Source organism: Pseudonaja textilis, chromosome 17 (assembly GCF_049901715.1).
Source record: "Pseudonaja textilis isolate UNSWEBS1 chromosome 17, rPseTex1.2, whole genome shotgun sequence".
NCBI classification, from domain to species: domain Eukaryota; kingdom Metazoa; phylum Chordata; class Lepidosauria; order Squamata; family Elapidae; genus Pseudonaja; species Pseudonaja textilis.
The window spans coordinates 910,001-925,252 of record NC_142006.1 but is presented as its reverse complement, the minus strand read 5'-3'; the positions used below and the strand labels follow the sequence as shown (position 1 = coordinate 925,252).

General features: G+C 45.5%; 1 protein-coding gene across 2 annotated transcripts in view; it reads right to left on the bottom strand.

Moving 5' to 3' along the window:
• The window catches only part of COL5A1 (collagen type V alpha 1 chain), a 250,402-nt gene that overhangs the window by 32,585 nt on the left and 202,565 nt on the right, over positions 1-15,252 (bottom strand). For both annotated transcript variants that reach the window (XM_026719149.2, XM_087914298.1), the window contains exons 44-53: positions 14,292-14,345; positions 13,710-13,763; positions 12,812-12,919; positions 10,685-10,738; positions 10,377-10,484; positions 9,237-9,290; positions 6,685-6,792; positions 4,163-4,216; positions 2,546-2,599; positions 936-989 (exon numbers count right to left, since the gene is read on the bottom strand). In XM_026719149.2, coding sequence (XP_026574934.1) covers positions 936-989; positions 2,546-2,599; positions 4,163-4,216; positions 6,685-6,792; positions 9,237-9,290; positions 10,377-10,484; positions 10,685-10,738; positions 12,812-12,919; positions 13,710-13,763; positions 14,292-14,345 — 702 coding nt within the window. The remainder of the gene's footprint in view (positions 1-935; positions 990-2,545; positions 2,600-4,162; positions 4,217-6,684; positions 6,793-9,236; positions 9,291-10,376; positions 10,485-10,684; positions 10,739-12,811; positions 12,920-13,709; positions 13,764-14,291; positions 14,346-15,252) is intronic.

Sequence of the window (15,252 nt, the reverse complement as noted above, 5' to 3'; positions counted from 1 at the left end):
TTAAAAACTTATCTTTCACAGTTATTTTTTTTATTTCCAACGTTTTTGTGGTTAAAAGAATATCTTCCTTAAATGTCAGGAGTTCTCTGAGATTCCCTCAGACAACAAATCCATAATTGCTTTTTGAATACAGAATATAGAGCGACAGAGTTGTAAGGGATCTTGGAGCATAACTGGCTGGAGAATTCTGGGCGTTGAAGTCCACAAGTCTGAAAGTTGCCAAGTCTGTAGACCTCTGGTCTGGACCATTTCAGACAAATGGCTGTCCAGTCTCTTTCTAAAGACTTAAAAACCTCCAGTGATGGAGATTCTTCCTCTGTTTTACTTGCATCTAACCTTCCTCTTAAATAGAGACAAGTTTCAAAGCAAACAACAGATGTTTAAGAATACATATATAACCTTGAAATGGGATCTATGGGATATCTGAAATCTGGCTGGAGGAGAACAAGAACAACTTGGAGGACCACACCCTGTTTCTGGTGGGGATGTGACTTCTCCAAAGCATCTGACAACCGTTCTCATCCTTGCTTTCCCTTTTTGCAAATGGGATGCAAACTAACATGTTCTTATGGGAAGAAAGATCATCATTTTCTTCCCCAAAACAACATAAAATCTGCCTTTATATCATGCCAAGATTTCAAAGTATGTCAGAGATTTGTTGTTATGGCGATACATTATATTTTCAATAATTGGTCCCTCTGATGTCCCTGCTGCTGTTTTCTTCGCAGACGTGCAGAATTTGGCCTCTGATGAATTGTTTGAAAGATTCAGGCGTCCACACACCAACCCACCCTGCATGGGCAGAGACACCATTGGCCCCAGTTTGCATCATGACACACGTCATTCGGCTGTGCCTCTTTAATGCTGGGATCAGTGACATTTTCTGACACGTTTGGCTAAAAACCAGGAGATGAAAGACTGAAAAGGCAACTTACTCTCTTCCCTGGTGGGCCAGAAGGACCCGGCTCTCCAGTCGGACCAGGGGACCCCTGAGAACAAAAGGAGAGAAGAAACAAAGCCATGTTTATCCTTAGAGCTCTAACACAAGAACCGACGGGATAGGCCAAACCCTGATTTGGTTACAGGTAGTCCTCAACCGAGTCCCAAATGTCTGCTGCTAAGCAGGAGTTGTTAATGCAAATGACCAGCTGCCTGCAAGGAGTGTAAATCCTTCCATTCTCCACTATCCTGTCAGAGCTGAAGAAGCTTCTTGGATGAGAAGTGAAATGTCTTCAAAGAGAAAACACCTTTGGGACAACCATGACCTGGAGGACGGAGAATCTCTACAGGCTTTTAGCTATACAATTTGGGATGAAGACCCTTGGAATGGGGTGGGAGGAGGAAGGGATTTCCAGAGGAAACAAAAATTGCAGGCTACAGGAAGCATTTGCACCACTCAGGTGACCCTGAGGACACAGATGAACCTCCAGATGGCCTTAACGACCCTCTAAAAGGATGCAAATGACCAGCTGCCTGCAAGGAGTATAGATCCTTCCAATCAGAGCTGAAGAAGCTTCTTGGATGAGAAGTGAAACATCTTCAAAAGGAAAAAAAACAAGAAAGTCCAGTTGCCTCTTGGAAAAGCACCTTTGGGACAACCATGACCTGGAAGACGGAGAACTTCCACAGACAAGAGTTGTTAAGTGATTTTTTTCCCCATTTTATGTCTATCATCATGCTTCAGCCCAACTTTGCTTTGCTTTGATGGCAGCCTGTCATAAAACTGTGGGGAGGGGAAATCGGAGGGCATAGGGAGAGGGGGATGATAGGAACCAGAGGTGCCAACTAGAGATTTTGAGAGATCCAAGGACCCCGCCTGGGAACAGAATACAAATGCCCACCAAAGAGGCACAAGAATGTGGGACTGTTACCAAAACACCTAATTTGAGCCTTACTGGACACCACCAAGATGACCACAGGGGTGGGGGGGAGAGCCTGGGAGAAGGTGACTGGGCTGACATGGGGAACCGTCAGATCTGGCTCTGCTACGCGGTAACCACTTGGCTTCAGTAAACGTATACCTTTCAGTACGAATGGAATCAAGGGTCTTTCTTCCATGAACGCCTGAGCTGGGAGAAGCCTGACACTGTCCTTTTTACGAGGTCTTGGGGTCACAATTTCAAAAGAAGCATCCTTAAATATCTTTCTGCCTCAAACGCTTCGTTATCATCTTGCCCATTGAATTCATCTTGGCATATGCCACCTACAGAGGATTTGCACCAGAAAATTGCTATTTCCGCACTTGCGGAAACAGAGAGCCATGCCACAGTGACTTCTGCAGAGAAGCAGCTAGGACATTTTTTAAAAAAAAGAAGAAAAGGGTACTCAGTCTTGGGATAGGCTTTCCTCCAAATAAAGGCTTCTAGGCTGACACATTCCAGAAACACCAGTTGACCCCAGGTTCTGACTAATGGTTCCCCACCAGTCCTTAGCTCTCTCTACTCAGTCGCTAACTCATCCGTATCGTATTTTTTGGTACTAAACGAAGTGATGCATCCTTTGCCCCAAGAAATACATGCCACCTGCATCCAGTCAGGGTACTCACTGTTTGTCCAGGTTCCCCATCATCTCCCTTATCACCTGGTGGGCCATCCTGACCCTAGAAGAAAATAGAAAAGGAATTATTTACTTTCCCATTTTCTATTTCATGCCTTTTGAAGGCACGTTCCTGAAGAATTTCCTAATAAAGTGAAACTCATTAACGGTTAAATGCAAGAGATGACACAGAGAACAGAGAACACAGAGGAAAAAATGTGCAGACTGCAGGAACCAGGAGCATCACTCAGGTGATCCTGAGGACACAGGTAAACCTCCAAGCTGCCTCAATGACCCTCTCAAAGGATGCAAATGACCAGCTGTCTGCAAGGAGTATAAATCCTTCCATTCCCCACCATCCAGTCAGAGCTGAAGAAGCTTCTGGGATGAGAAGCAAAACGTCCTCCAAGAAAAATCAAGGAAGTCCAGTTGCCTCCTGAAGAAGCACTTTGGGACACAGGAACTGTAAATATCTTATATATAATTTATTACATTTTAATATACTTGTGTGGCTTTGGGTCAGTGTTGACTCTTTGTGACTGCCTAGACTAGGCCTTACAATTTTCTTGGCAAAAATTCGGAAGTGGTTTTGGCTGAGAAAGAGGGGCGGGCTCAGCCTCTGCCCCATCACAGCCTCTTCATGCTCAGGGGAGGGTTAAAACTCAAGGTCTCATTCCCTACCTGGTGCCACAGCACCAAAACGGCTCTTGTAATGAAACAATACATGATGAATATGTTAGTATTCTCAATGAAATGCGCAGCACATGAGTATTCTCTCTAACGGGTTCAATGTAAGGTCAAGATTTCAAAAGGTCTAATTTCCCTCTTGATTAAAAATTTCTAACATTCAAAAATATCAGAGAAAAATGAAACCATTATAAAAAGAATAGACATACTAGATGATTACCATGATGACAGAGCTATTTTTTTTAACAGATTAACAGAGTTGGAAGGGACCTTGTAGGTCATCTAGTCCAACCCCCTGCCCAAGCAGGAGACCCTACACCATTTCTGACAAATGGTAGTCCAATCTCCTCTTGAAAGCCTCCAGTGATGAAGCTCCCACAACTTCCAAAGGCAATTTCTGTTCCATGGGTTGGTTGCTCTCACTGTCAGAAAATTCCTCCTTATTTCTAGGTTGAATCTCTCCTTGTTCAGTTTCCATCCATTATTCCTTGTCTGGCCTTCGGGGGCTTTGGAGAATAGCTTGACCCCCTTCCTCCTCTCTGTGGCAGCCCCTCAAACACTAGAAGGCTGCTCTCCTGCCTCCCCTGGTCCTTCTCTTCACTAAACTAGCCAGGCCCAGTTCCTGCAACCGTTCATCGTATGTTTTAGCCTCCAGTTCCCTAATCATCCTGGTTGCTCTTCTCTGCACTCTGCTTATCAGAAATAGGCTAAAGAAATAGGCCACAAAATGAAAAAAATCGTATATATGTGCCTTAGAAATATATACTTGAAATCTTAAGGAGAAATGCAACATTTTAAATGTCCGAATTCCCTATTTCAATCCAAACTGAAATGTTTCCAAAAGATCTGGAGAGCAGCTTCCTGGAATTTTCTTCCGGTGAAAATTCTTAGACATGTTTGAGAAAGTCATAATATCCCTGTTTTCCATCTTGGTACTTACAGCTGGACCAGATTCCCCTGGGGGCCCCGGATCACCTGGAAACCCAACTGGACCCTGGAAAGATATGGAAAGAAAGAGCATGAAATCTTACACAGAAATGAGCAACAATCTTGGCCATACACTGACCATGATAGTTAGGTCAAGGGGGCATTAGAAAATCCATTCCCGTGAAATGGAACGATTCCATGATCTCAAGCGGAATAGTGAGAGAGAAGTTTGCAAGCCAAGCTCAGCCAAAAATTTATTCAAGGAAAAAGATACGAACAAAACTCTCCATTTTCTGAGGAGCTCCAGGAAAGGAAGGGAAGAAGAGATGCCTGGAGCCTCACTGGAGGAAAATGAAGAGAGGACCCAGTCAAGCACAGGTAAAACCCACATCGGGGACTGCATCGGGGCAAAAAATGTTACTTCTAGTTTGTGCATCTACCACTGGCCACTTGATGCCCACTTCAAGGTGACCTGGTCCTTGCTTGGGAAGGAACAAGCCTCGGGATTCTTTGACGGAGCACTATCAGCAATATCCTGTTATTTGTCTGATGGCCCCTGAAATCAGAAGGTGCCTTGGTTGCCTGGGACGTCCCTGGGGAGCAAGTCTGAATGTGTGGCTCTTAGGCAACCAGAGAGAGCGCTCGAGTCTATGAAGGCGGCCATCTGTTTGTTAGATCCTAGGTGGTTAATGCTGCCCAGGTGGCATTGAGTGGGGGTATTAGGGTCTTTGAGGGAGGCAATGGCCCCCTCAACCTTGAAGGAGCTACATGTAGTGCACCCTTTCCTCAAAATGACACAGACCCCGTGTTCATGGCCAATTATCACCCAATCTCAGATCTTCCTGCACGGATATATGAGACTCCCAGCTTTATGGCATTTATGTCATAGTATCAACAGTAAAGACCTTCAAATTTCTAGATTCTATCATATCACAAGACCAAAAATGGACACCTAAAAATCAAAAACGTCATCAAAAAAGCACAACAAAGAATGTTCTTTCTGCACCAACCCAGGAAGCTCAAACTGCCCAAGGAGCTGCTGATCCAGTTCTATAGAGGAAGGGTTGAGTCTGTCATCTGCACCTCTATCACTGTCTGGTTTGGCTCTGCAACCCAACAGGACAGATCCAGACTTCAGAGAGTAATTAGGACCACAGAAAAAACAATTACGACCCACCTGCCTTCAATTGAGGACCTGTATACTGCACGAGTCAAAAAGAGGGCTGTGAAAGTATCTACAGACCCCATCAGATCTTGGACATAAACTGTTTCAACTCCTCCCCTCAGGAGGATGCTATAAGGCACTGCATGCCAAAACAACTAGACACAAGGACAGTTTTTCCCTGAACACTATCACTCTGCTAAACAACTAACTCTCACAACACTGTCCAACTATTCATTAAGTCTGCATCACTATTACTATTAATCCTCCCATCCTTCCTTTCACCCAGCTCCTCCCACTTATGACTGTATGACTGTAACTTTGTCGCTTGTCTCCTAATGACTTTTATTGACTGTTTCCTAGTATGAGTTGATTGCTTATTGTATCCTATGACTATTATTGTTGTACCTGATGATTCTTGACTCTTGACGAATGTATCTTTTCTTTTATGTATACTCAGAGCATTTGCACCAAGACAAATTTCTTGTGTGTCCAATCACACTTGGCCAATAAAGAATGTTTTTCTTTCTTTTTTCTTTTCTTATTTGTTTAGAATAGAATAGAATAGAATAGAATAGAATAGAATAGAATAGAATAGAATAGAATAGAATAGAATAGAATAGAATAGAATAGAATAGAATAGAACAGGAATAGGAATAGAAGTGTGAGTGGACACATAAGGAATTTGTCTTCAGTGCATAAGATTGTACATAAAAGCTGTAAGCGATAAATCATGATCATGGTCATCATCAAATTTTTAAAAAGCTTACTTATTTTATTTATTTGCTGCCCATTTCACCTCAAAGGGTTTTGTTGAAAACTTAAGTTAACCCAGGCTTTGGGGACAGAGTGACTGAGGAGCTCACTTTTTGGTTTTCTTTTTCCTTGGCTTGGCTTTTATTTATTAATTAAATTTATTTCTGCCCCATCTCAATGCAAGGCGCTTTGTATTTTGCTCTTTGGGTCTCTTGGATTCTCCTTTCCATGAGTTGTTTTTTAAATGTAAGCTGCTCAGAACTGCTTAGGAGTTGGGCAGCCTATTATTTATAACAACCATAATAAACTTGTTACATAAATCTAAAAAGGGCCAAGGAAGCAAGTTCCTGATCTCCCTCCACCTCCCTGGATGCCTCCCGGAAGGGGGGGGGTGGCTGTAGGGAAGGGAAGACAGCTGGGCAGCTGCCCCGATGGCCAGAGAGAGGCCCGACAGTCTGCGCCCAGAGTCAGTCTGAAGAAGCATCAAGGACTCTCAAGGAACAGGAGAGAAGCCAAGAAGGCCATACACTCTCGGGAGAGAACAATGGGGCAAGCAGGCATCCTAAGGGGATAATCCCCTTCCAGAACCGGGCAAAATAGAGGAGGGGGTTACTCACCGGGCTCCCTTTGGGACCATCATCTCCTGGGGGTCCTTTGGGGCCTGGGGGTCCAGCAGTCCCAGAGGGGCCTGCTTCCCCCTTTTCCCCTCTCTCTCCTTTAGGGCCCTGTCAAAGGAAGAGGCTTGTTAGAAGGCTTGAGTTGTTTCAGCAACGGATTAGGTCACAGGGACAAAAACTGATGGGCACTTCAGAGGAAATCAAAACAATGACCGGCGTTTGTTCATTTTCTGATCCTCAATCAGCATCCCAAGAAGACACAGATGTCTCTTCCGCTAGATGTCTCTTCGTGGGATACACAAGAATCCGAACGACAGAGTTGGAAGGGAGACCTTCTATTTTAGTTTTGTTTGATTGTTTGTGAAACATGTACAAGACGACAAGTATAGGTATGAACAGGAACAGGAGCGAAGGAAGTAAATACAGATAAATGGGGACAGTAGGACAGGGACGGTAGGCGCGCTGGTGCACTTATGGACGCCCCCTTTGAGGACCTCTTAGGAATGGGCTGAGGAGGTCCACGGTGGACAGTTTGAGAGTCCAACCCCCTGCTCATACAGCTGACCCTTTGCTGGGGTGGTCAACAGGGGTGGGATTCAAGTTTTTTAACAACCAGTTCTGTGGCCATGGCTTAGGTGGTGAGTGTGGCTTGGTGGTCATGTGACTGGGTGGACATGGCTTGGTGGTCATGTGACTGGCTGGGCGTGGCCAACTCAATATCACTCACATTGAGGCACGCATCTCCTCGCCTGGCCTCTCATGACTGTGGGGATGCTGCAAGTGTGAAAAATGGTCATAAGTCATTTTTTTAGTGCCATTGTAACTTTGAATGGTCAGTCCACACAAGCAAAGGAGGGGGGGGGAACTCCAGAGAAGTTCCTGAGACAGGAAGTCTAGTCCTGCCAAGAATGTAACAAAGGTTAACAGAGAGGCAGTTTCTGTAAGCAACACCAGAATGTTTCCTTCCTGCCTTCCTTACAGGATTAGCCCTGTAATTTCTTCTAACAACCGGTTCTCTGAACTGCTTAGAATGTTAACAACCAGTTCTAGTGAATAGGTGCGAAATGGTAGAATCCCACCTCTGGGTGTCAAACTCAAGGCCCATGGGCCAGATCCAACCCTCAATGTGGCTGTCCTAGTCTACTCAGTGCAAAGAGGAAAGATCAGACCAGCGTGGCTTTGGCCCGGTCTACCCAATGCAAAGAGGAAACATGCCATCAGTTTGGGGACTGGAGTCAAGTTGGCCACACCCAACCAATGAGATGGCCATGCCCACCAGCCCCCCGAGGTCAACCACGGCCCTGATGCGGCCCTCAATGAAATTGAGTTTGACACCCCTGCCCTCTACCATTCCAGACAGGTGCCTCTTCTCAAAAGCCTCCAGTGACGGAGTGCCCATAACTTCTCATGGCAACCACAACTGTGAAGGAATCACAGTTATCCACCGGAGAACCATTTCTATCACACTTTTGGCAGAGCTACATAAAGTTTTGGGTATACAAATTGTGATATGTAAAAATTACATATGAAGGATTATACCTGTGAAAATGAGAAACCAAAAGTAACGCCATATTTATCCTATTAATGACTTATGGCAATATTACTGGAATATTGTATAATCATAAAAGCAAGGTTGTCTGTGTTCTGTAAAAATGTGAAATTTCTGGCTTGATCATGAAAATGTCAAACCTTCTGCAGAGATATGTGCAAAATTGTTGGTGGGTCACTTTGACCTGACAGGACTGTATAATAGGCTATTTAGTCTTGTTGGCCAAAATAGAGAAATGCTGATGTTCATAAGAGGAAAAGAGAAGTCATGAGAAGGTTTCCAGGACATCAGATACGTAGGTGGTGTTTAGTGGAAAAGCACCAGTAGATCTAGGTGCTTATCCAGAGAGAGTCCAAGTGTGTTTTTGTCTCACAAATACTTGGAAGAGTTATACATGGTTTCCCATTTGCACCATAAAAATAAAATGGATTTTCCTTGCATGATCCTTGTAAGACAAAGTGAACACCGGGAGGGAATGCAGTTGTGAATCTGGGTTCTTATTTTCTCAAAGGAGCCCACTTCCTACACCGGAATGTGGTGAGTCGTGTCTTTTTGACTTCTCCTACCTTGATTAAGCATCTGGCTTCTGTGGGAGTGGATTTCAAGGGACCAACTGTAGGAAACTGGTCCAATGAATAGATAAGTTGGTGAATTGTGGATATGCAGAAGAATTAGGGGTCTGAAAGACAGCTGAGATGGGAGCAAGCCCAACAGTGGTGAGTACAAGGGTCCTCAAACTTGGCAACTTGTGGACTTCTGGGAGTTGAAATCCAAAAGTCTTAAAGTTGCCAAGTTTGGAGACCTCGGATCTAGTAGAATATTACTCCAGAAGAGATTATTGATGGGAGGGTCAGAAAAAGGGACAGAACTGGAAACAGTGTTATAAACTCCATTTTGGAAATCTTTGCCTGAGGCTTTCTAAGCATTCCTGAGCACCAATCTGATTCCATTTCATCTCAATTCCAGATGGATGCTTTTTTAAAAAAAAGGTTTTAAAACTTACTGGTGGTCCAGAGTCTCCGGGAAGCCCAGGTTCTCCTGATTCTCCAGGTTCTCCCTGCCAAAGACAAGACAACGGAGGTGCTACAGCCAGAGTAACACAGTGGTCAGAGGGCAGGACTGCCAGCTACTTCTGCTGACTGACTGCAATTGGGCAGTTTGAATCTCCGCAGGCTCAAGGTGGACTCAGCCTTCCGTCCTTCTGAGGTGGGTAAAATGAGGACTCAGGTGGTTGGGGGCAAGTGTTCTGTCCCAGGTCCCCAAAGATGACAAACCTCTGAAGTGACCTCAAAAGATTCCTTTATTAGGAGCGCCGGCAGCTTCGCAAAAAAATTCTCTCGCAAGGTAACAAGTCCAGCCGGCTGGAAGATAAATAGTTGTCTCCACCCCCTGCCTTTTATCCCCAGAGGTAAGGTAGGGCCTCGCTAGCAGCGGTGGCTTTTCTGTCCCAAGGACCGACCCATAGATTTCCACTGCTCTCCTCTCCTCTGCCCTCTGGGCAACCACACATCAGGCACTGGACCCAGCTGTTCCTCCTCTTCTTCATCAGGACCCTCCAGACCTGGGGGCTGTTGACTCTCCATCTGAGGGCTGACGGACGGCCCAGTCTCTGCCTCCGTCTCTCTCTCTCTCTCTCTGACAGCTCCATTTCCTCTTCACTCTCAGAGCACCCAGGTTGCCCTGATGCTGACCCTAACTCACATTCCTCCTCCTCCTCCTCCTCCTCCTCCTCTGATTCGGCTGCTGGAGGGGCTGGCAGCTGACAGGCCACAACAGCAAGAGGCTGACTTTGTAAACTGCTCAGAGAAGGCTGTAAAGCACTGCAACACAGTTATATGAGTCTAAGTATCCTTCTCAACTCTGAGGTATTTTGGTCTGGCCAGTGAAGATGCTCAGAGGGTTAGGATGGAGTCAAGACCTTTCTCCAGGTTTCCTGTAATTTCTCCAACCTCCCCAATCTGCTCTTCGTTTGTACCCCTGACAGGTAGCCGGAGAGCTTTGGTAAGTACCCCCGCCCTCCCCATTCTTAAAACCCAGCTGAGGCTTTCAGCCAGAGGCCTCCCCCCACAACTGGATCTTGCCGCCCCCCCTTTCTTAACCGCCGTGTTTTAATGCTCTGTCTTCCCCTGCAAAATGGCGTTACCTTTTCGCCAACGGCTCCTGGATTTCCAATCCCTCCTGCAGGACCTTGTGGCCCATCAGCTCCGGGGGGTCCCCCTGGGCCCCTGGGCCCGGGGGGGCCCGGAGGACCCTGGAAAAGGGAAAGAAAATAATCTTTCAGTTGACAGAAAGACGAAGCTTTTGTACAAAACAGGGGTCCCCGAAATTGGCAACTTGTGGGCTTCAACTCCCAGAATTCTCCAGGCAGCATAGTTGCCAAGTTTGGAGACCTCTGATCCAAAACAGACACAGTAACATTAACATCTGAGAGAAAATAATTTACTTTATTACCATTTGGCCAACGTCCCCAGTTTCTCCCTTGTCACCTGGAGGTCCAGGTAAGCCCTGTGGAAAGAATTAGAAAGGGGGTGTGTGTGTGTTTTGCTTTAGCCTTTGACAAGATAAAACATTTTACCTGAAGAGATAAAGTGAAGGCAAGCTTGCACTTGCAAATACTACGGCTGCGTTTATGCAACACATCTCACAAATCCATGCAATCCACAGGATGTGAGAAGCCAGGTGATACAACCAACCATCACAGGAGTTCTCTGCTGTTGACAGGCAGGATGACAAGAAATGCTTGATGCTGATCAGCTCTCCAATGAGACCAAAGTGATGCCTATTTCCTCACCTGGCTAAAAGATAGAGAGCTCCCAATCCCCCTTCTGTGGGCCAAATATTATCCTGGAACCCCTATGACTGCCTCTGTGCTCCAGTTCATCGCCTGTGCCAGTTGTGTGGAAGGGCTTGGCCTTTGTTTTCTACAAGTTGTGGCTATCAAACTTATCCAATTAAACTTTGCCATCTTTTTGCAAATTCTACATTTGATCCTAGCTAAAAAGGCTAAAAAGCAGTCTCCTTTTAATATTGCCGTGTTTTACTTAATACTCGGCAAAATCTGGCAGGACCTTGCTAGAAACTATTAGTTTTATATTTTTAATTGACCTTCATTTTCTTCATTCTACTTTCAATTGTACTTTATAGCATTCACCAGTGAGCCATGGTGGTGACAGAACTGCAGGCTACTTCTGCTGACTGCCGGCTGCCTGCAGTTTGGCAATCCAAATCTCACCAGGCTCAAGGTTGACTCAGCTTTTCATCCTTCCAAGGTGGTAAAATGAGGACCCAGATTGTTGGGGGCGAGAGGCTGACTCTGTAAACCACTTAGAGAGGGCTGGAAAGCACTGGAAAGCTGCATATAAGTCTAAGTGCTATTGAGATCTATCTATCTATCTATCTATCTATCTATCTATCTATCTATCTATCTATCTATCTATCTATTCCTGCCTACCTACCTACCAATCTCTATCGCTATCTATCTAGCCATCCCTCCATCTCTCTCTCTCTGTTTATCTACCTCTCTCTCTCTCTCTCTCCCTCCCTCTCTCTCTCATACATACACATCTATCTATCTATCTATCTATCTATCTATCTATCTATCTATCTATCTATCTATCTATCTAATCTGTATATCTATCTAAGAGCGGTGGTGGCTTAGCGGTTATGCAGTGGTTATGCAGAAGTGCAGGCTAATTCTGCCGACTGCCAGGTGTTCGATCCTCACTGGCTCAAGGTTGACTCAGCTTTTCATCCTTCTGAGGTGGTAAAATGGGGACCCAGATTGTTGAGGGAAAAAGGCTGACTCTGCAAGCCGCTTAAAGAAGGCTGGAAAGCACTGGAAAGCTGCATATAAGTGCTATTGCTATTATTTTATTATTTTATTTTTTTATTAATCTTATGTGCTCTGTTACTCTATAACCAAAATAAAGTACTTTGCCAAAACACTTCCACTTTGCAAATATTTCACACATTTTGCAAATAGTGACAATCGTGCTAATGCTATGTGAAACCTGTACACTTCCTGATTCTCAACAATCCTGGGCTGCTGACTTCAGACAAGAGATCAGAACAGAATCAATCAAACATGAAGAGGAAAGATAAAAGCTGGCAGGTGGGATCGAGAAGATAAGCCTCCCACTCCCCCAGGGAAGCCCTGGGTCGAGAGCCAGGTCTTCACAGCTCTTCTAAAAAACATGCGAGGGGGGGGGGCCTCCAGATTTGGGGAGGGGGGAGGGTAACCTCATTTCAGAGGACATTTCACACATTTTACAGATACTTCACACATCCCACCTACCCCACACACTCACCACCATCACAAAGCTGGAACTCAACCTACGGAACAAACCCTCCAAGCTTAAAAGCCCTTTTAGATTTTTAGGGTCCCAAGTAATTCAGGGTAGTGCAAAGAGACAGACGTGCACAAAAGAAAAAAAGAAGGAATTATAACTGCAGAAGCTATTTGATACTCAATTCAACAAGCCTCATTTCTCTGTTTTTCTATTTTGGCTGGAATCATCCAGCGCCGTAAATGATGAATCGACCCCAGACCCGCCAGAGTCAGTTCATTTGGACAGTTACCTGCAACCCAACTGGTCCTGGAAGGCCAATAAATCCTCTTGACCCTTCATCGCCCTTCTGTCCGAAAAGCCCTTGCTGTCCTCGTGGGCCGGGCTCCCCGTCGGCTCCCTTGGAAGGAGAGAGAAAAGTGTACAGCGAAAGGCAGATTAAACGCTGAATTTCATGCAGAAGGTAGACCGAGCTCTCTAATATGCATTAGGCCATCGAAGGTTATAGCCATGCAGGCATCCATCCAGGAATTTAAGGAACTCAATTCTACAGAGCTTGCAGAGTTCCTTAAACCAAGCAATTCAACTTGATGGGGCTTTTATTTGAAAAGTTTGATCTATTTACACTCCCAGAGCTACACACTGCAGTTAAAAGGATATATAATAAACAGTGGGAAAACCTAAAAGGAAATGAGGCACAGGCAGAACCTTTCCTTTTTAGTTCAGATTCAGTTTAACAGAGCTGGAAGGGACCTGGTAGGTCATCTAGTCCAACCCCACCCCCCACCCCCATCCAAGCAGGAGACCCTACATCTTTGCTGACAGTTGGCAGTCCAGTCTCTTCTTGAAAGCTTCCAGTGATTAAACTCCCGCAACTTCTGAAGGCAACTTCTGTTCCTTTGGTTAAATGTTCTCACTGTCAGAAAATTCCTCCTTATTTCCAGGTTGAATCTCTCCGGGTTCAGTTTCTATCCTTTATTCCTTGTCTGGCCTTTGGGTGCCTTGGGAAACAGCTTGACCCCCTTCTCCTCTCTGGGGCAGCCCCTCAGATATTGGAAGACCTCTATCATGCCTCCCCTGGTCCCGCTTTTCTCTATCTTCCTCCTGCTCCCTCTAAAGCCATGGGCTGATGGACCTTTTAGCTTATATTTTAAATACAGAGAAGGTTTATATACAGAAGTATGACTTACCGGTGGACCTGGTTGGCCAACTGGGCCCTGTGGACCAATAGGACCTGGTGGACCCTAAGAAGGAACAAAGACATGTCTTCAAAGAAATGGCAAAACAGTTGGAATCAATCTTAGGAGACCAGTGCAACGTGGAATGATGCCCTCAAGCCCCACCGATATCTGGCTGGATTTGGCTGGATATGCCCGCTTCCCTCGGATTCTGCCAGAGTCCTCCAGCCACAGTGATGGAGGGAGGCTCAGAGGGGAGGGCCTCAATATGGACCCTTGCCATTCAAAATCTTGCTGAAGAAGTAGTAAAGAGGTGCATCCCAGCGTGTATCTTTTATGGGGTGACTGCCTCACTTTGTTTGGAAGTGGTGGGATGGACTCCACTACCACGTTAAGATTGGTGTGGCTACTCTCATTCCCGGAGCCTCTGGGCCACCCTGAGGATGGAGAGGCTGGAAAAGGAAACGTTGAGTCATGAATGCTCACACCAGAGCAGCTCCCAATTCTTAGCTGCCCAGGAGAATTGGTAGAAAGGGGCTGCTGGGAGGGGAGAAACATCCTTCCTTGCCTCCACGTGGGAAAGCCACAGCTCACCTGTTCTCCCTTGTCCCCTCTGCTTCCTTTCTGTCCTGGTTCACCAATTTCACCCTAATAAACGGAGAATACCATTCTGTAATACAAGCAGAGCCGTCACACGCCACAAGCAACGAGAGCCTACTAAGAAAGAAAGGAGGTTCCTGGATCTGCTCCGCGTCTTATACATTCTTAAGAAATTAATAATGTTCGTTAGTTTGGTCTGATCTTTAAAAAAATGAAGAATGAATCCATTCCCAGGTAGATTTTATTTTTCAGGTTTTTCAAAGCTGCACTGCTTGGGGAAAAAAAACATTGCAGGATTAAAATCATTTTGGAGCGTTGGGAAATTTCTTGGAAGAAAACCACGAGTGAAACATGACCAGCGTTGCAGAAATTGCAGCACGGTACGCTGGCTTGACAGCTGCGGATAGAAAGACACTACAGAGGGTGGTGAGCACAGCACAAAACATTGTGGGCTGTTCCCTGGTACCACTAGGTGACCTCACTGGGACTCGCTGCCTTAGAAGAGTGAGGAAAATTCTCAGGGACAACTCACACCCCGGGCAGCACTTCTTCACTCTCCTTCCGTCGGGTAGGAGATCCAGAAGCATAGCCAGCCTCACCATCAGGCTGAAGAGCAGTTTCTACCCGTGGGTTGTCAGACTCCCAGACGGAAAATAATTTCATGTCAACATCGTACAAAAGATGTGAAGGGCTGGCGCGTTGTGCAATGTGTAAATAAGATTGGGACTGGGTTAGGGACTCCTCACTGTGAGTGGTGTTGGGGGGGGCTGCACGAAGGGAGGCTCAGCCAATCTCATTGTACACGTGTTGCACTCTGACCATAAAAGGAATAATAATAATAATAATAATACAATTCAGAAGAATTTTAAAATGGTACCTGAACAACATTTCTGCTTTCGTGTAAAAAAAAGCCTCCCTAACACTAAGAGCAGCTGCACCCCAAGAAAGGCCTCAA